At 36.4% G+C, this 21,830-nt stretch overlaps 1 protein-coding gene across 1 annotated transcript; it reads left to right on the forward strand.

Moving 5' to 3' along the window:
• Positions 1 to 2,455: 2,455 nt before the first annotated feature.
• On the forward strand, positions 2,456 to 21,100 carry MIA3 (melanoma inhibitory activity, member 3). Its single transcript, XM_051213513.1, has 4 exons — positions 2,456 to 2,506; positions 7,542 to 7,829; positions 9,359 to 17,080; positions 20,801 to 21,100. Exon 3 carries the CDS (start codon positions 9,360 to 9,362, stop codon positions 14,133 to 14,135), a length of 4,776 nt encoding a protein of 1,591 aa, XP_051069501.1. The 5' UTR covers positions 2,456 to 2,506; positions 7,542 to 7,829; position 9,359; the 3' UTR covers positions 14,136 to 17,080; positions 20,801 to 21,100.
• The last annotated feature ends 730 nt before the right edge of the window (positions 21,101 to 21,830 follow it).

Genomic DNA, 21,830 nt, shown 5'->3' on the forward strand with positions numbered 1-21,830 from the left:
CATTGTTAATAATATGAACATCTGTTCCTTTGTTTGTAAATATCATGACAATGGAACTCATAGACTCTCTTTTGAATGCTGTGCATCTTTACTAAATTTCGTCTACCATAGTTCGATTTCCTTAGCTGATGATTTTATTCTAAAACACATTCTGTTGTGAAACAAAAATAGCAGATGCATTATATTGGATTTCAATGGGCATGATATTATTTGGACAGAGATAGCCACAGCGGAATCAGGAAACTTCTGATAGTAGGCTCCTGATGCTGGTAGTGAAGTATGCCTTATTACAGCATGTATCCGAACCAATAATGTTCTCTGTTAGACTTAGTAATCACTTGTGCAACCAAGAATTTTTCCAATCTAAATATTTTTCGACTGTTGACAAATCGGCGTCACGTATTATTGTGATTCATGTTTAGACCATGTTACGTCGTAAACGATCAGACTAAACCAAGCCCAAATGTGTAAAGGGAAAGTAAACCAGTCATTCGGGATTGCGCTGTAACAACGGGCTGGTCACTGAATACTAGTGCATCAATAATAAAGGAATGGTCTGTATATAAAGGTGCGGTTAGTTTAGTTAAGTCCCTGTTTACACTATGTTCAGTACTACGTAGACCAAATAACTGTCCACTGTAGATGACTAAGCATGTTAAGAAACTTCTTAAGCGTAGAAAAAAGTATCGGAGTATATTCATCTCGACGGGCTCTGAAAAGTACCCATCCATTTATCATAAGAGTAAGGACGCCTACAAAGCGTTTGTAAGGCTAGACGAAAAACAGATGATGAGGGATTGTAAAGGCTGTCCAAAAAGATTGTTCCAGTATACAAGGAGTCGAAATCAGAGAATTGGTGGGATCTTATTGCGATTGCCAAGAAGTGGTTTTTCAAAAGCTGAATTTCTAGCAGAATATCTTAGCATATTGTTTTCTATCGACAACAGTGTGAGACGAAAAATTAATTCTAACGATGCCGACTTGTTTATGGATATTGTGGTTATTGAGAAAGAATCTGTCTTAAGATTACTTCAAAGTCTCAAACGAGAGAAGTTTAGCAGTCTTGACGATATTTATTTCAGAACTGTGAAATCTTTGGAGAATGTAATTGCCGAACTCCTGGCAATAGGGTTTTACATGTCTCTGTGGCAGTCTAAACTGTCTAGAGGCGGGAATGGTTAGATTACCATTCCGGTTTATAAAGTGAGGAGTAGAGAATACATTTTTAACTAACAGCTCGTCAATCTAACTGTGTAGCTGTCAAACTAATCAGAAAGCTTATTCAGATGGTTATTTCGAACTGTGTGCTAGTCCACAATCTTTTAGCCAGGTAACAAGTTGACTTCAAGAAAAGATTAGGTTGCTGCGAAAAGTAGAAATGTTTCAGTAGATATAAACTTCATAGATCTCAGTAATACATTTGACAAGGTCTCTCACCTGAGTCTTGAATTAAAACCAATGTTTCGGGTAACATTTTCAGTAATAGGAGACAAAAGTTATTGGAAACTGAGGGTCTGTTGGTGTGGGGGTTTGTAATAAGCAGAGTTTACCAAGACAAAATTTTTAGTCCTCTTCTTTTTACTTCATGTAAATGACTAACCAACTACAGCAAGGTCATCTGTTCTACTCTTTGCAGTTCATATAAAGATTTAGAGATCCATAAACAGCATATTAGACAGGATAGTATTACAGGGTGACCTGAATTCACTGGTTGGATGTGCAGATGGTCATTAGAAGTTAAGGCTAACAAGAGTATAGCGACATACATAAATAATTGAAACGATCCACATCACTACACAATATCTGGAGTCATGCTACCTAAAGTGATACGCTATAGAGATCTTAAAGTCAAAATAATTAACGATCTCAAAACTGCGGGTAACCGCAGTGCTGCTGCTGCCAAAAGCTTTAGGGTCTTATTATCTATTCGCAAGTCATTTAATCACCTGAACGAAGAAATGTTTATGATGTTAAGCCCGACTTTCAAACAAAGTCCTCGTTTCAAGCATGAGACGGATATTCTATAACAAGTTCCATAACGAAGTGCTGAAGTGCTAAAAGGTTGCTCTGGCTTATCTTATGACAGACTAAAACGCCTTAACCTATTTCTGTAACCTTAACGCAGGTTACGGGGTGATCTAATACTAGTGTACCATATATTGAACGATTATCTTAGTATTAGTATGTAATATCTTTTCTTTCCACCTATAACTGGTTATCTAAGAGGATGTTTTAAGAAAGTTCAAATACCTGGATCAAATCGTTTACGTCTGGAAACACGTTTCTCGCCTCAACTAGTGAATCATTGAAATCCTCCACTAGAACAGGTAATAACACTATCTTCTGTTGATACATACAAAGCGAGATTAGACCTTCACAGTGCTACAAACTGCAAGGATTAATATAGGTAGATAGACCTATCTTCACTACAGAAGATCAGTGTGACGTTGCACTACCTTGAAGTCCGCGGGAATGTTAACCCCCCTAGGCTTATTGACTTTAAACGGTATATAAACACTCATGTCGCATTTCTATATGGTAAATGGTGTTGGTACTCCTCCGAGTTACCTTTTTTTCTCTTGGTAATTCGAAAAATAAGTTCACACATCACCGGGCTTCTAAACAGGGTAGTGGTTTTTAAATTTGTTATGAATCTAATTTACTTTTGTTCAACCATAGCATCACCGGTGTATCAAGTCAACTTTAACTTAAATTAGCCCGGTTAAGTTCCATGTCTTTTGATTCGCCTTTCAGTTATGCCTTTATTGTTCCTGCTAGCTTGTATTTTGCGTGCATTTTAGTCGTTTCTGTCACTATGCTAGATTTCGCACTAGTTTTTAGAGTCCACGTGTAAATGTTTGATGTGGACTTGTTTAGTGCTTGGTATTAGTTGTTGGTATGGGGAGGTAGATCGCCTACTCTTTAAGCAGGAAGTAGAGTGTGTTGGTTTTGTGTTTGTTGACTGGAGATGATATCGATACAGAGTGTTGAATGATGGTTCCTTGATCGGTTTCGTTTATATTCATCGACTTAATCTCATTAGTGAATAACGGATTAAAATAAGCAAAAGATGAGTGTGTGAGAAACACCACGCATTTGTTAACACAAACAAGAAATGCAATACGGTGAAGGCATAATATGCCTACTTAGTAAACAATGGATGACTTGGTCCCTTTTATATGTAAATTACAGTTAAGAAATTGGAGCATAAGTGACACAATTAAGGCAACCACATATAAAAGCGCACATGAGTAAGATTAACAAGGTTATAAAGAACAAGTACATGGAAGTTCATAGGGCATATGATAAGATCAAAATAGAACATTTGATGGACAGATTTTCTTAAACAGAAGTATGAGGAGACTGCTATAATGGGTTTAACAAGTGGTTTCATAAGACACGTACCTGTTTTAAACCTATTGCATTATAAACAATGTTTGAAGTCTAACTCATTGGTTCAGTGTATTTTCACATTCCGGTACGATATCGAGTATCCATTAGGCTTTGAGGACTTTGGTAACGTATTACTACTGGAGATTCTGGTACAGAGAGTTAAAATTGCACTGGTATCATAACTATACCTAAAGGAAGTGAAATAAAAAATCAGACTACTAAACATGGAAATTCTTTGATAAAGCACATAAAGGATGAAATGTCACAAGGTGGCTGACTGATTGTAGGTGAAGTTGACTCCCGAATCATTTTATGTAAAATCCCTAATATAACCGCCAATAACTTAAAGAGTTATACCATACGGAACGGGATAACAGCGATAACTCTAACGACAATGTCGATACCGTATACAATAACCATATTCTCTTCTAACCCCAACTTCTCAAAAAAAGAAATTTTGTAAGAAAGTTTTATTGAAAGCGACCAAAGGTCGATTTAAGTCCACGTTAATTCTGTTATATATCGTCCCACTGAAAGTCAACGAACAGAATCCAATTCAAATCAACAAATAAATCTCACACTGACTATCTTAAATGTTATGTTTGGTTGTTTGACATCCCTAGCATCATGATACGAAGGTTCCAAGTAAAAAAAGATGAAAATCAGAATCGTGGCAACTAAATAGAGAGATAAATTTCACGAATGCTTCACCTTTAGGTGGTAGGTATTTGGGAAGTTCCCATTGCGGGTCGCGGAATGCCTTTACGAAACCCCATAGTATGACTATGAACAGACTTAGTGCAAAGGAATGATTGAACTGGTTCCAATATTATGAAAAATTCCCATCAATTGGATATTCTTACTCTCAAGTCAGGCATGGGGATGGCTAAAATGAGGTCTGGATATTTGTCCGTAACAAACTGTCGAATATTTCAACGACAATTCATGTTGACAAATCTGTAAAAGTAGGCGAGATGATTAGTAGGAATACCGTGTAGACTCCTTAAAATAATTATAGTTGGAAGCAAAGAAATTTTGTTAACCAGTGCTCTAAAGCAAGGTTATTCTGGTATTCACACAAGATCTGAATTATCGTATGGAAATGGGATCAAGAGAAAGACTTGTAGCTGAACTAAAAAAAGAAGAGTGAAGAAAACTCTTGACCGGGGTTTTCAAGTAGTCAGGTATTGTAAGCGAAAACTACCATGATCTCTCATGATAGGTCGTCTCATTTGGGACATTTACACACCAATGTTCGTAGTTTCTAAAACAAATCTCAAGAGTTGTGGGTGTCAGTGGACAAATCAAAGTCACTCATAACAGTTTATGACTCTGACATCACTCCAGAGCTATCGGGTACACCGGAAAGAGGATAGTCTTTATGTACATTTGGAACAATATGCGTACACGTTCGTTCATTTGTGAGCCTCATGAAAGCAGGACATGAAAAGTCATTAGGTGTGAACTTTCGAATGTTGTAGATTTATACTTCGTGCTATCTACATTAGTCCAATCTGCTCAGTCGATGATTTCATTTTAGAACACATGAATTCGTACAGTAAAAATAACCGGCGCCTGATATTAGGCTTCAGTGTACTTGATATAAATTGAAAGAAGCATCCGCTGTAAAATCTGACAATATATTTGATGACAGGCTCCATATGACTGTCATAGAGAATGCTGTAGTGCAGCATGTATCCAAACCCACACATTTTTGTTCAAACCAAGGATATTACATGTCTAGATACTTTCCCACCGTTGGTTAATTAAGGTCATGATTTTTAATCATTCGGGTTCATAACTTATGACAATCTATAACCAGGTTCGTCCTCTCTCAAATCTGTAGAGAGCAAACATTTCGGCCATCAAGGATTGCGCTGTGGCGGAATCAGTCAGTCAGTCAGTAACAACGTAGAACTTCGTACGTACGTACATCAGTTCGAGTTGCCACACCACATTAGCACAGAGATGCAGTGGTCGATTCAAATCCCGTAGTGGTAGAGGTAATAAGAGTATAAGCAGTAATCGGGAAGATTAGTGTTTGAAGATGTTACTTAAAGAGTATAATACAGTGAAATAAATTTGAGAGGAGAAAAAAAGAGACAAGGAGGAATAAGGAGATCAAAATTTGGGAGAACACAGAGTGGATGCACCTGCTGTGGCGGAATAGTCGGTTATTACTAGCTCGTCAATTTGAGTCATGGTTTATGCTTACAGGTACACTTAGTTCAATTACTTCTCCATTTATACCATGCTTAAAACTACACAGATCTAACACTTATCCACTATGAATAACTAAGGGGGTCAATAAACCCAGACGTAGGAAGGGACATCGGGATATGCCCCCAAATACCTTGGTACTTCCGAGAGTGTGGTGAGTCAGATCTCCCTCTCGAAACGCCTTCATATGGTCGTGCGTATACAACCATTGCCTTTTCGCGACGGGGGTGTTGTTTACGGAATTGAGGGGACGAAAAAGGAATGTCCGGTGTTTTAACCGGGTTGGTGGACACAGGTGATTCAATTAGGGGAGTTATAAAACCCTGATTTTAAAAAAGTAGTGCACATGGGCTCCAGAATTCTGAAGGAACAAATGGTGTATGAACCTATTGTTGGTCATCGGCCACCATGGGATTGCATCATCTAGCGTTGCTCTACTGCCTTGTGGATTAAACCTCTAGGTCAAAAGCTCGGGGAGTGGCTCCTTAAGAAAACCACTTGTTTTGTTCCGGACGCCCGGATAGTATTCCAGCCCTCACACAAGTCGAATGGCGAAATGTGTCGCATATGTATTCGACGCCTCCTTGTACCAGTGTTTATGTGTTTAAATAAATGAAATCAGGATCTGATTAGTTAGTATTCACCTACTGTAAAACTAGAAACATATACAAAGCGTTAATAAGTAAAGCTGGATTATCGTTTGAGAAACAACTGACTTGAGGTTCTAAAAGTAGTCCCAAAAGTTGTGCTCGTACACAGAGACAAACTCAGAAAAGTGACGGAATTCTGCCACTTCTGTTATGGGAAGATCCACTGACATAGTCAAGTAATGGTGTTGCCAAAGATGGAACCTTGTCAAAATAAGTAAAGTATTTCCTCCCAATGATAGTAAGAGATTAATTACTAACCTGAACAGTGGCGTTTTGTGGATGGAAAAGAGAGTTATCATTCGACAACTATCTCATAAACAGATAAGTCCTGTGGTCTCGATAATATCCATCTTTAAATCATGGGAGCTCTGCAGTAATATGGTTTCTGATGTATTAGCAAGGCTGATCTGCATGTTTATGAAGTAGTTAAATTGTCGAAACTGGAAGAATGCAATAATTATTTCGGCCTATAAGGCTGGAAATAAACATTTGATTACTAGCTATCGCTCGACAACCTCAATTAAAAACATAGTAAAATTGATTATTCAGCCTGATGTTCTACGTCATGCAGATGGGAATAATCGTTTAACGAAGAAATAACATGGTTTTGGAGCAGATCTTTCATGTTCGGCTAATGCCGTTATTGGAAGAAAGAGTGAACCGCAGCAAAATTCTGTAGCATCTCAGTAGATGTAGTTTTCATAGGCTAGAGGACTTCAGAATCAGTTATGAAGTTAGAGATTGGATAATTGACTTCCTCAGTAATAAGAAACAACAAGTAAAGGTAAACAGTATTCTATCATCATGGAAATATATGGACGGTGGGGTTAGGAGTAAGTTTTAGCAAGAATGTGGTAATACAAGTCAGTCCGCGAGAATTTACATGACTTCACAGTAAATTAGATTGCTTTATTTGAAGTTATTGGTCATGATGATTTAAGAGTCATAGTAATGACCGTAGATTGCCCGGTAATTATAAGGTGGCCTCCTCCAAATGCTTACCAGTCTTGAGTCATTTTGCAATTCAAATGAAGTGTTCAGAATATTATATTTGGTGTATATGGGACCGCATCTAGAACATGCGGTTCGCGAAACAAAATCTTGTTTCATATACAAACTAGATATAATTGAAAGGGTTCAACAACTTGAAACATAAATCTGGAAAGGTTATTCTAGCCTGCCTTATAAAGGTTAACTGAAATGCTCTATCCTAGTTCCGTTTCCCGTGCACTAAATGATGATTTTTGTATCAATGTCTTATCTTTTTATCAAACACAGGACTGATCATCTGAGAGGATATTTTCAGAAGGGTCAAAAAGCGAGATCAAACCGGTTACATCTGGAATTCCGTTTCGTTCACTGAGTTGTAAATTGCTGTAATTGTCTACCCGAATACGTAGTATCAGCATCTGTTCATACGTCTAAAGAGATTGGGTCTTCACAGTACTGGAAGTCACGAGGATTAACCTCCTGTCCCTAACTTTGAAGACATTCCTTTATACTTTGGAACAGTTTTGAAGCACCGGTGGTTTAACTTATGGTGTAAATCAAGTGCTTTTTGTACAGGTAATATTTGACTCGAGGTCTTGCAATTTATTGATACATACAATAGCTATTCTTTTTTTATGACTTAGTGATTTCCCCTGGGGAGCCTATCAGTATTCAGAATGTTTAACCAACTTGTGACAAAACAATTTGTCCTGTTATTTAAGTGTTTATTATTGTTTTATTCCCCATCGGATGATGGATTGGCGACTAGGCTCGCCAAGGAACAGATATTTTTCTTACTTAAATCCCTTCGTTTTCTACATCGTTTTAATTTTACCCACCTACGTTAGGTTGGTTACTTAACTCCCCTCAAAATAATAAAAAGTTGCTCGACCCCCGATTTTCTCGTGCGAAGTCTGTAGCTCAATTATCACTGCCCTGAAAGGCTGACACTAAGTTCTGTCTGTTTTGGTTACTTTCTCACAAAATTATCTTCGTACGTTCTCCACTGCCTTTTAGATAATTTCATTGTATCTTGCTTAAATTTGTTATAATTTCAAATCAACCTTAATAGTGGTAATTTTACAGCTTTATACAAAAAAATATTCTCATCAAAATATCGTCTGTGTTTGTGAACATTCTTGTATTAAAATTGGTTGTTATTGCTTGTTGTAGGTATTTAGGGACTAAAGACAATCAACCAAAGATTTTTGGTGCTATTTGTGTTATGAATGTTTTGACTATTGTGTTTTTTAAATGCTCATTACACTGCTTATTGTTAACAGATTCGGTATATTTCAGTGTGAGTGTTGTTTGGTATTTGTGGTCCTTCATTTTTGTAAATTGTATTACTTGGTTTTCAATAGGGGTTATTTATACTCTAATCTGTTTTTATAGTTATGAAACCAACATGAGGCCCGATTTGCTGATGTTGCTAGTCCTAAGCCTGAGTAAAGATGGTAGGTTGGGGTATTATGTCTTACAACTCGACCTCTTAAGAAAGAACTTTGCTGCAAAGTCACTATGTAGAAAAAATATTAAGACCGGACTTCGGATACCCTATGTGTTGCCAAATTAGCCATTGGACTGAAATTGGGATTCATTAGAACCGGAATTCGGACGCTCAATTTAACACAGCTGTTATGGAGAAGGATTTTACTGATTTGATAGACGATCTTTTGTTTATCAAAGTCATTGATCAGAATCTTGATCAATAAATGAAATGCAGTGATACAAAGTATGGTCGATTGGTGGTTATTCACGAGACCACATTATTGGCTTAAGCTTTTGTATAATTTGAAATAAAAAAAGCATGACCATTAGCCATAAGAATAGATTTTTCATATAATAAAATGACATGCTTATGTACAACATAATCACACAAACAAAAGTGTTATCATAGGTGGTTGGAAAAATCAGTTTGTAAATCACTAATTTTGCAACCAATTAAGACCTGATTGTTAGGCCTAATTCTTGCCCGTCACGTCAACAGTTGACTAGCTTAGTAAACTAGTTTAACCCATTATATGTAGTATGTCATGATGTGGTGTTTCCCATTTTTAAATGTCACCGTCTTTTTTGATTAATAAGTGTTTTCTGGCTTTTAGGATGAAAATCTACTTGGCTTTCTTACTCATTGGATTTGGGGCGTTACTCTGTCACAATGAAGCAATAATTAAACAACATTTACCAACTGAACTTCTGTGTTCAGACATAAATTGTTTGAAAACCATAACTACTGGAAGTCTTATCAAAGATGTTAATGTACCGAATAAGAAAACATTAAAAGTGAATACCTTAGTGGACATAATAGGATTAAGCGCTGATGCTACTAATTCTATGATGAAAATAAAATTCGGCGAAGAACATTTATACATCGACCCAAGTTTTGTACAAATTAAGGATTCTGTTAGTTCACGCAAATTTTTAAAGGTGAAAAACTTCGATATAAATTTGAATCCTTCGACTCTATTAGATGAAAGAACACTTAATCTAGTGTCACCTTACCAACTACCATCGGATGAAGATTTGAATTACAAATCTACAGAGAAAATATCTGAGAAAGATCATCCATATAACAAGCAAGCACTTTTCCGCAATCAAAGACAGAGTAATGCTTATGATACTAGAGAAAGGACGAATGAAATTGATGAAATGGACGTGGTTAGTAGCAGAAGTTATGATCAAGTGAGCAAACAAGAAACTACATACAAGATAGATTCTGATGAAGTGGAACAAGATGACAAAATTGAGGAAGATAATGACGACAATGAGTTTGACTATAACAATTCATCCGAAATAAAACATGGTGACACGGATACCACTGACTATCCATCCGAATCACCCGGTGAGCCGGCTTCTGTGAATCAAAAACCGTCATCTGTTCAGTCACATCACGTTGAAATGAAGGTGTCTGGAACCGAACATGTGGAAACCCATGTACCGGTACGACCACCGACTGTCTCACCTGATACTGATAAGGAGTCGAAGGAGGATGTTTCGAGTAGATCTGAACAGGGTGAACCTGTTTCTGTGAATCAACAACCGTCATCTGTTCAGTCACATCACGTTGAAATGAAGGTGTCTGGAACCGAACATGTGGAAACCCATGTACCGGTACGACCACCGACTGTCTCACCTGATACTGATAAGGAGTCGAAGGAGGATGTTTCGAGTAGATCTGAACAGGGTGAACCTGTTTTTGTGAATCAACAACCGTCATCTGTTCAGTCACATCACGTTGAAATGAAGGTGTCTGGAACCGAACATGTGGAAACCCATGTACCGGTACGACCACCGACTGTCTCACCTGATACTGATAAGGAGTCGAAGGAGGACGTTTCGAGTAGATCTGAACAGGGTGAACCTGTTTCTGTGAATCAACAACCGTCATCTGTTCAGTCACATCACGTTGAAATGAAGGTGTCTGGAACCGAACATGTGGAAACCCATGTGCCGGTACGACCACCGACTGTCTCACCTGATACTGATAAGGAGTCGAAGGAGGATGTTTCGAGTAGATCTGAACAGGGTGAACCTGTTTCTGTGAATCAACAACCGTCATCTGTTCAGTCACATCACGTTGAAATGAAGGTGTCTGGAACCGAACATGTGGAAACCCATGTGCCGGTACGACCACCGACTGTCTCACCTGATACTGATAAGGAGTCGAAGGAGGATGTTTCGAGTAGATCTGAACAGGGTGAACCTGTTTCTGTGAATCAACAACCGTCATCTGTTCAGTCACATCACGTTGAAATGAAGGTGTCTGGAACCGAACATGTGGAAACCCATGTACCGGTACGACCACCGACTGTCTCACCTGATACTGATAAGGAGTCGAAGGAGGATGTTTCGAGTAGATCTGAACAGGGTGAACCTGTTTTTGTGAATCAACAACCGTCATCTGTTCAGTCACATCACGTTGAAATGAAGGTGTCTGGAACCGAACATGTGGAAACCCATGTACCGGTACGACCACCGACTGTCTCACCTGATACTGATAAGGAGTCGAAGGAGGATGTTTCGAGTAGATCTGAACAGGGTGAACCTGTTTTTGTGAATCAACAACCGTCATCTGTTCAGTCACATCACGTTGAAATGAAGGTGTCTGGAACCGAACATGTGGAAACCCATGTGCCGGTACGACCACCGACTGTCTCACCTGATACTGATAAGGAGTCGAAGGAGGATGTTTCGAGTAGATCTGAACAGGGTGAACCTGTTTCTGTGAATCAACAACCGTCATCTGTTCAGTCACATCACGTTGAAATGAAGGTGTCTGGAACCGAACATGTGGAAACCCATGTACCGGTACGACCACCGACTGTCTCACCTGATACTGATAAGGAGTCGAAGGAGGATGTTTCGAGTAGATCTGAACAGGGTGAACCTGTTTCTGTGAATCAACAACCGTCATCTGTTCAGTCACATCACGTTGAAATGAAGGTGTCTGGAACCGAACATGTGGAAACCCATGTACCGGTACGACCACCGACTGTCTCACCTGATACTGATAAGGAGTCAAATGTGGATGTTTCACAAGTTTCATATTCCACCTCGTCAAGCGACATTTTGGACAATGATAGTCATATAGAATCTAATATGTCAAATTCACATTTTTCATTGCATGATCGTAAACAAGGAGTCATCACCAGTGATCTCATCGGTGTTCAAGATATTGGGATAATTTATTCTTCAGATGTAAATAGCTCTATTCTTTCATCCGTTTCACGAAAAGTGTCTGAGGATCAAATTATTTTCAATCATCACAGTGTTCCCGTTCACTTAGGTTTGATACAATGTATATACTGGGCAGCAAACGCTAGCTTTGATAAAACGTATTCTAAAACTGTTAGATCACCTTTTTCGCGCTTCTTAGTCAATGGATTTAGGTACTTCTTTGCAGCTGCTAACGTTTCTCTGCAGTATTTACCAGGAAACATTATTTCCAATTTAGATAATTTTTTGCTTGAAACATTTTCTTTATCAGTAAATTTCATTATTGCTTGGATGATTTTTATATTTCACTTAATTTTTATGTGGAATCTAAGTAAGGGCGTACATTCCCTTCTATCTAAATACATTTTTTCTGAAAAATGCACATCTCCATCTCTCGTAGAATATCTAAAACTTGAGGAGTATAGCATTCAACTAGCTAGCCAACTTTCAGATACGGAAGAATCTAATTCTCATTTATCTAAATGGGCTAATTCACTTTCATGCAGTCTTCAAAATCTACAGGAAGAATATACTTCCAAATTATCTGAAATGACATTATCTATGGATGATTCTCGGGAATCTTTCATACGTGCTCAATCGGAGTTGAATCATTTAAAAAATACTCATAATTCGCTGGAACAAAACTTACGTTTGAAGCTAACTGATAAAGAAGAAGTCATTCATGAATTAAATTCAGAAATTAATCGTCTGAAACAATTACACTCTGAAAATGATGATAAATGGAAGAAAAGTCTTTTAGATCTAGAAGAAAGTAACCGTAAGTCAATAGAAGAATTGAAAGAGGAACAAGAACAGTTATATTCTCAAGCTAATTTATATTATAATCGCATGAAGACGATGCAATCAGAGGTCGACAAAATTTTAGAATCTAGAAAAGCATCTGAGGAAAAGTTACTGATTAAAGAAGCAGAATTTCAAAGTTTGCTTGCTACTTTTAATACGCTTAAAGGTCTTGAGGTGATTTTTGAACAGGAATCTTCCTCAAAACAGGAAACAAATGATATGGAAGAACGTGAAGTAACCACTACTGACAACCTATCTAATGTTAGTCGCACGTTAGAGGATGACGTGGAGATTAGCGATAAGTCAAGCATTATTTCCGAAAGTGCTTTGTGTGATTTAATTGAAGTCGATGAAAAGACTACAGAAAAATCTAGATTACAGAAGAATTTATCATTGCTCTTAGATGTTGGTCGTTTGCATGCTCAAATCAGACTTAAAGATGAACAAATTAAAGCTGAAGAGTCTAAAGCAAAAAATGAACATGATCTTCGAGTTGAAGTTGAATCCAAAATGGAAGAGATAGAAAGAGAGAATTCAACTCTTAAAGCTAATTTAATTCATATTGAACAAGAAAGAAATGCTTATCAAACAAAGCTTGATATTTTATCCTGTTATTTTAAAGAACGTGAACTTGAACTGCAAAGGGATTTAGGTAAGCATGTCGTAGTTGGTTCAGAATCTTCCGAAGCCCTTATGCACAGTCGAAAGCGTAATCAAGAGCTTGAGGGGGAAGTTAAAGTATTACGAGATCAAATGGCAGCTTTACGTCGAGAGCTAGTGGAAACTGAAAGAACTAGTAGGCGTCAAATATCGGAGTTAGATAAGCGTTCTCATGAAAATTGGTTAGCAGCTCGTGCGTCTGACCACCAAATTCAAGATCTACGTGAAGAAAACTTCAGTTTGCGACAAAAACTCATTGAATCAGAGAACAATGCATTACGATCGTCAATGCGCACCATCCCGGAAAAAATAAATAGTTCATCTCGTGAGAAAATTATGAACATTTTCACAAGACCTATTTTACCACTAGAATTCATGAAAAATCCAAGTTTAAGAGATGTACGCTCTCAATCAAGAAATTCTCTAACAAATTTAACATCGAAACGGCCAGTAGCAGAAGCTAATCCATTCCCATTCATCCCAACAGCACCCCGAGGAACAATGCCTTTTTCAGGTGGACTTCAAAGAGATGTCATACCAACACCAACAAGGCCTCTTTTGCCAGGATTTCCTCCAGTGCAAATGAGTTTCCCGTCAGCATTTTTAGCTCCCCCATTCGCGCCCGTCATGAAAGCGATGACTGACCAAAATAATAAACAAAATAGTTCCCCTTCTTCTGTAAGCAGTTCACTAAAGTGATTTTAGATCTATAACGCTTTGTTTAGTATGTGGTTTTTCTTGCATTTTAATCTTCCGTTCTCTACGTTCCGATTGTTTCGTTGTGGTATTATTATTTAGGTTATTTTGAATCAGGCTGTAAAGTGATAATATTTTTACATTTGGTCTTTTGATAATAAGTATGTCCAGATATTATATTTCAGATTACATATATCAAGAATAATATTTTAAACATTAGTTGGTTATTGCATAAAAAATCTTTTATTCTGTGTTCGTACTTACGAAAATGTTTCTGTTTGTTATTTATTGCTCCGATATTACTTTATGTGTTCATAATGAACCATTTTTTGTTTTTGGTGAATAATGGTTCTTGAGTCATTCGCTTTATTAAAGAAAATGTTCTAAATTAGTGAAAAGTATGTATTTTTGTCATTTCATTATCTATTGTCTACCAACTGTCCTAAAGTAATATTACTGAATTGTTTGAGTTCATTGAAGATAATTATTTGGTTTATATCTCAGTCATTAGTTTTAAATGTAATCGGGAATTTCCAAAGATCGCTAATTACAGCGCTTAGCGATATTAGTTCACAATCTGGAAAAAATACCAGCCTTTTTTTCGAAATTTGACATTCTTGTCAAATACTAAGGAAATGAAAACTTTAATTATGTGTTGCTCATGGAAAGTTGTCTTTAATACTCCGACCTGATACTCATTTAAACAATTAGTCGTGATAGCATGAACATGGCATTGACTCTATCTCTAATGTAGGAATTAAGGTAGTAAGTTTTCAAACCTTTCGTCTTACAGCTCCCGTTAATCTTATCAAATTCTTAAAATGGTAGGCAGATGTGTCACTCGTTTAATTGTCATTGTACTTATAGTTGTTTCGACTAGCGATGAGAAATTTTACTGTCAATTTTATCTTAGCTGGCTTTACTTGTATTTTTTAGCTCATAAGAATTTAGCTCGATGCTTAGTGTACGGAGTTGAACGCTTGATTGCTAAGCCACACAGAAGTTTACTCGTTCCTTGAATAACTTTGTTTTCATTTCGTCTTATCCCTTTCTAATATGTACAACTCGTGGACAATAGTCATTTCTTAAGTTTGCAAAAATCTGTAACCTCATGTTTTCGGAAGGAATCTAATCTTTGATTTAAAGTCCTTGCCATAAAGTGTGATTGTGCTACAATTTAGCAAATATTTTGATGTATTTCAGACGATGTAAGAATAACGTCATTGTTTTGTTTTTTTTTAGTTAAGTCTTCATGAAGGATTGCTTTATGTATTCAATTTATCCAACATCAAGTTGCACCTTTTACTTTGTCCTGAAATTAGATGATGAAAACTAATAATTATACTCTGCTTTATTTAGATTGCATGATGCGATTCACTACCGAAAGTGAATTTAAATTCTGCAAATAAGGCATTAACCTGATTAACTGTGGTTTGCACTAGTCTTTTAGTGATAATTTTTGTAAAGCATCGAGAGAAAGGCAAACATTATTGAGAGGGATCATATAAATGCAGAACAAACTGATGAATCCGTTCTTAAGTATTTTTGTGATTGTACAGAGATACTGATTAGTAGTAGGACAGTGGTGGTTGGTAACTTTTACTTAGCTATATAGCCTCACTGTTTGTTCCAAAATATCTTTTCATCTCTATCCATCGTCTATGTACTTTATCAAACAAAGTTATGTGTCAGAAATCCCTAAGAAAACTGGACTTACAATCAGATGATAATTTATACTTCCTTGTAATGCTCATTGATTATATATATAAGATATTCATAGGTTAACTAGCACTCAACCACAGGTATCTTTTAACTGTTGCTCGTGTGTTTTTGGGCCATCAAGCGAGCCATGCCGAATTCAAGCATAGGGTACAAGGTAAAGATGTCAAATAGGTTGACGAAGTAGTGGTACGTACCCCCAATCACCACCTACCTCAGTTCACGATGTTTACTGGGAAAGTAGTCTGGGAGAAATCTGCCGACAGCCAAATCAGGAAGTGGCACCAATCTGTGAAGTTACTGTCAGTCTAACTGAGCAATTATGGTATTCATTACAGTCGTGTTGAATTTGCATAAGTGGATACGCATTCCAGAATACATGACCTGATAACATGTAACTCAAATGCACTAATTCTATTTCATTGGTTAATTTGTGCTATTAATATATATATCCTATTGCATACTTTGGTTGTTCGTCTATCTATCTGTTAATCATATTCCATGATAATGCTGACCTGTAAATATTTGACACACATTGACTAAAGTATACTGGACATTTTGGACTCATTTAAGTACTATACAGATTAGACCTGTTTAATCCAATCCCCGATATATTTGATCATGATACAATTAATGCCGATTCTACTTTCATTGTTGTTATAAATTCAATTACCTTACCGTTATAACTTGTCGTTTGAATGCTTATTGTTGTGGCTCTTTTAATGCTACTTTTTGTATCTGGTCGTCGCTGATTGTTATATCCGAAACGCTTATCACTTATACTCGGAACGAGGGACCTCTGCAATTCCCACGACGCGAAAGTAAGAACACAAAGACTAGTATAAGTGATGATTTATTAAACCCAAAATATGACGACGACGACAACTCTAGTAGAAAATACACCCATCTATATATTGATTGTACACCCATTTTGATTAATAATTAAGATGAAATCACATATATTAAAATAACTTAGAGTTATAACAAATCACATACTGAGCATAGTGCATGTCAATGGAATACAAGAATATCGTATATTATACAGAATAAAATATCATACGAGAAAAGGAAACAAATACTACATTGAGTAATCATTACATTGAACCAAAACGGAAGTAATGTTGAACAAAACTCATAATGTGTAAATCAATTGAAAACTGACTTTTCTTTCCATCATATCACCTACAAGGATGTCTAGTATTGGTGTTAATCCAGCACTATTATTTCAGGCCAGTTGTTTCCATTCAGTCCTATTACACTTCATTGTTTGTTATTACTGTGCATTTTAGTTAATTCAGTAACTTGCTGGATTTATTCGACTTTGACCATCGAGTTAAATATAAAGACCATAAGAGACATGTGGTTAGGTGTAGACTATGTATTGATTGTTTGCGTGACTATAATAATCAGTGATTGTAGACGACTGATGTGGCTCAAAATCATATTGTATTGTAGTGACTACATAAAGCTTGCGTAAATGTATCCGAACTTTTGGGTAGATATTAAAAATTCAGACACCAAGTATTTACTATTTTACCTCTTGTTTGTGTCCTTGTCAAATATATTTATGCACACTTGACTTGAGCATATGTCTGTACAGTTATCAGTAATTCATCGTCTTACTGATTCATAGTCTTTTTAGGTTTATATAAACGCTTATAAAAAGTTATATTTTTGATAGAGAGGTAGCGTCTCTCCGCTTCGTATCTGTTCACTTTACACTCATAGTTTGTTTGCTCAATAATAAATAATTGAAATATATTCTTCCCAAATACATTCCTGATTAACATGTTTTATTTCGTTAACAATTGTGTTATTTAGTTATGTTGTGTGAAGGAAGTTAGTTAATGAATTATATTTCATCATCGTCATCAACTGTGTAGCGAATTCAATCAACCAAACTCCAAATTATTGTATTTATTACCAGAATTTAATTATGTAATTCTTTATTAATACGTTCCATTCGCTAGTCTGTCACGAGAGATTGAGGTGAATAATAAAAGATTCAAGAATTTGGATAAGATATTTGGAGAGTACGTATTTGAAGTCATTTTAATTTGCTTACATCAGATGAGTTTTGAGTGGGCTCCAAAGAATCCTTCAATAATTATATTCTGTGAGGCACCTACGAAGTACGGTTGTTAAACGAGCCATTTCTAACTTAGTATTTAATTTGAAATTAACTAAATGACAGTTTATCTAGAGAATTCGATTTCTGAATCCTTGAAGCTACTCATTTTTGTGTAATACCCCCGTAAGAGTATTCAAAGAGCAATATTCTAGTTGTTCTTAAGCTGTCATTAATTTTATCTCAGGAATTAATTGCATATGTGTATGGTGTTCTCGTGTGTTACGTTAGATCTGTTAGTGACTGATATCAGTAATTTTTTTATTTAGTGGTGTTGAGGCGGAAACTACGCCTGAAGTCCCTCCAGGGGCTACTGCCGGTCATTGTGGAACAATCAATTGAATGGAATTCATCACTCTACATCAACTTCATTGACTACGAAAAGGCATTTGATAGCGTGGACAGAACAACACTATGGAAACTTCTTCGACACTACGGCGTGCCTCAGAAGATAGTCAATATCATACAGAACTCATATGATGGATTACACTGCAAAATCGTGCATGGAGGACAGTTGACAAAGTCGTTCGAAGTGAAGACCGGTGTTAGGCAAGGTTGCTTACTCTCACCCTTTCTCTTTATCCTGGTGATCGACTGGATCATGAAGACGTCAACATATGAAGGGAAGCACGGGATACAATGGACATCTAGGATGCAGTTGGACGATCTAGACTTCGCAGATGATCTGGCCCTTCTTTCACAAATGCAGGAGAAGACGACCAGTGTAGCAGCAGCCTCAGCAGCAATAGGTCTCAATATACACAAAGGGAAAAGCAAGGTTCTCCGATACAATATAGCATGCACCAATACAGTCACAATTGAGGGAGAAGATTTGGAAGATGTAAAAACCTTTACATATCTGGGCAGCACATTGATGAACACGATGGATCTGATGCAGATGTGAAGGCGCGGATCGGAAAAGCAAGAGCAGAATATTTACAACTGAAGAACATCTGGAACTCAAAACAACTGTCAACCAACACCAAGGTCAGGATTTTCAATACAAATGTCAAGACAGTTCTACTGTATGGGGCAGAAACCTGGAAAACTACGAAAGCCATCATTCAAAAAATACAGGTGTTTATTAACAGTTGTCTACGCAATATACTTCAGATCCGTTGGCCGGACACTATTAGCAACGACGTACTGTGGGAGAGAACAAACCAGATCCCAGCGGAGGAAGAAATCAGGAAGAAGCGCTGGAAGTGGATAGGACACACATTGAGGAAAGCACCCAACTGCGTCACAAGACAAGCCCTCACATGGAATCCACAAGGCCAAAGGAAAAGAGGGAGATGAGAGAACACATTACGCCGGGAAATGGAGATAGACATGAGAAAAATGAACAAGAATCGGATGGAACTAGAAAAGAAGGCTTAGGACAGAGTGGGTTGGAGTATGCTGATCGGCGGCCTATGCTCCATTGGGAGTAACAGGCGTAAGTAAGTTGAGGAGGAGCTATTTTTTCAAGGAGAGAAAGCATTGGTTGTTCATTAACCTTAGGTCATTCTAAAATCAAATTTCTTTAGTTTACTTATTGTCAGTCTCGCAACTGACTTGTTTAAATGCGAAATTATAACGAATTTCCCATTGTTTTTTTAAAGTAATTTGATATTAGGTGTATTTTAATTTATGTTAATTAGTTTTTGATGTGATATATAATTATTTTAGTAGTCTTTGATTAACCTCATAAAAGATCGAATTCTTTTCTACACTGTCAAATAGAAATGAACAAAGATGAATCTTATTCCACCGTATATCACTTCCAGCTTTTACACTTCTAAACACGTCACAAAAGCAAGGAAATCAATAAGAAGTAAATATTTTATGAGCAGATATTAGGTTGGAAATGAAAAAATAAAATATTGTTGAAAACAGTTCGTAAATTAAGTAGTGCTAACAATACAAAATAATTACTTGATAAGCTATTATACACAAAACGACAAATTCTATCGAAAGTTGGAGCTATGATATTCTTAAGTGCAAAATAACATTGTTTATTGGGTAGACTAAGAAATCAATATATCTAGTAGGACTAACTAATAACATATGTATTAAAAGCAGTATTATGAACTTAAATTTTGACTAATCAATATGGCGGGTCTACCCACGCAAGAGTATTGTAACGGAATCGAAATCTCATGCCAGCACTTCTATTTACTATTGTCGAATTATCTTCATCTCAAGCCTGTGGTACTCCTGACTTTTGCTAGTATGGGGCCCTTCATTTAGATGTCAATTAGACTGGGAACCTCTCGATGTTTGTTGACGGGCTCTCCACTTTAGTGGCCAGGGATCTGGCTCCAATTTGACCGTATGAATGATTGTTATTGAAATATATATGTCGCCTACCCTCGTATATAATAATCGACTTAAATCGCGTTAGTCAATAACAAAATTAAATATTTCAAATAACGAGAACGGACTTTTGAATACATATGTTTTGTACATGAAGCGAATGGAACAGAGTGAAGCGACGCGCAGTGGAGTTGTCGGGTAAGCCAACCTCATTTAGTCAAGCGTTAATCAATACTTATGGGTACACAAAAATAAGTTACAGACATGTGGTGAATGGAATAACAAATGTACACACATATATACGCTCATATAAAAACAGTGAAGATTGATAAGCGAATAATTAACAAGGTCAAAATATGACTCAAGTAGAATGAATATATTGGCCTGTCTGAAAGCTAGAATAAGGTATATGGGCTTAACATAATAACCGACATACACTAGTTACTTTCATTATCAAATGTAGACAGATTCTATGTGCTCACTGACACGTTGACTCACACTTTTCTATTCTTTTCATTTCTAGATTTTCACAAACACACCCCCAGTAGTCAAATTACCTTCAGGCTAAACGGGAACCGCTACAAATATGTATTAATGTTTAAACAATATATTATCAAGAAATTATATGTGAAAATTATATTTGAAATATTCTCAGCGATTGACTTCTCTATACTCGGCGCTCAATTACTGTCAAACTATTCGTTCTAATCTTGACGAATATTCGTATATATTATCAAGAAATTTAAAGGAAAAATTTAGAAATAAATAATTCTGTTAATATACTTTATTGACGCTAATCTATCTTGGTCTAACCTATTCAAGGTCTTAAACTATAGATATTTTTCATACCTTGATAATGCTCTACATTAATCGGACAATAACTTGAACTGTTGCTGTATTGTAGACAACGCTTCTTATATCTAATCTGTAGTGTGAAATAAAAATTCAGACATACTACGGATGATATATTATAGCTAACCAAGTATATAGACCTGATTACTTCATCCTTTTTAGTAATCACATTGAAAATGAAAATAAACGACTTACTAAATTTCCGTTATTTGTTTCAAAATATGTGAAATCGACGAAGAATAACTAAAGTTAATAATTTAGTCATGTAAATTATACAAATGTAAATTTATTCTTGACAATATTGTGTGGATAAAATCATGTACATGAATGTAATTGTGGCTACAACAATTATCAATGCTTCTAAATTAATAAACCTAGTGAATTTTAAGAGACCTAAAGAGATGTTTTAATGATTATCTGTGATTGAAATTTACTTACCTAGGAGATTATACGTGTTTCATAAGGAAAGTTACATCTACTAATTAGGTGTTTCAGAATAAATGTTGTAGAGTCTGGGGTTATATCAAGCCCATATGGGTTATTCTAGCTTCCGAACAGACCAGTTTATTCATTCTGCTTGAGTCACATTTTAACCTTACAATTATTCGAATAATATTGTCCGACCGGCCATTTTTTTTTAAAAAAAATTTTCCACCCCCAAATTACAATATTTTTCATCCCGTGTTTCGTCCAATGAAATG

The sequence above is a fragment of the Schistosoma haematobium genome, chromosome 3 (assembly GCF_000699445.3).
Source record: "Schistosoma haematobium chromosome 3, whole genome shotgun sequence".
Taxonomy (NCBI): domain Eukaryota; kingdom Metazoa; phylum Platyhelminthes; class Trematoda; order Strigeidida; family Schistosomatidae; genus Schistosoma; species Schistosoma haematobium.

Excerpts from the sequence above, each read along its gene's own strand:
- MIA3 (XM_051213513.1), top strand. The coding sequence starts at position 9,360 with ATGAAAATCTACTTGGCTTTCTTACTCATTGGATTTGGGGCGTTACTC.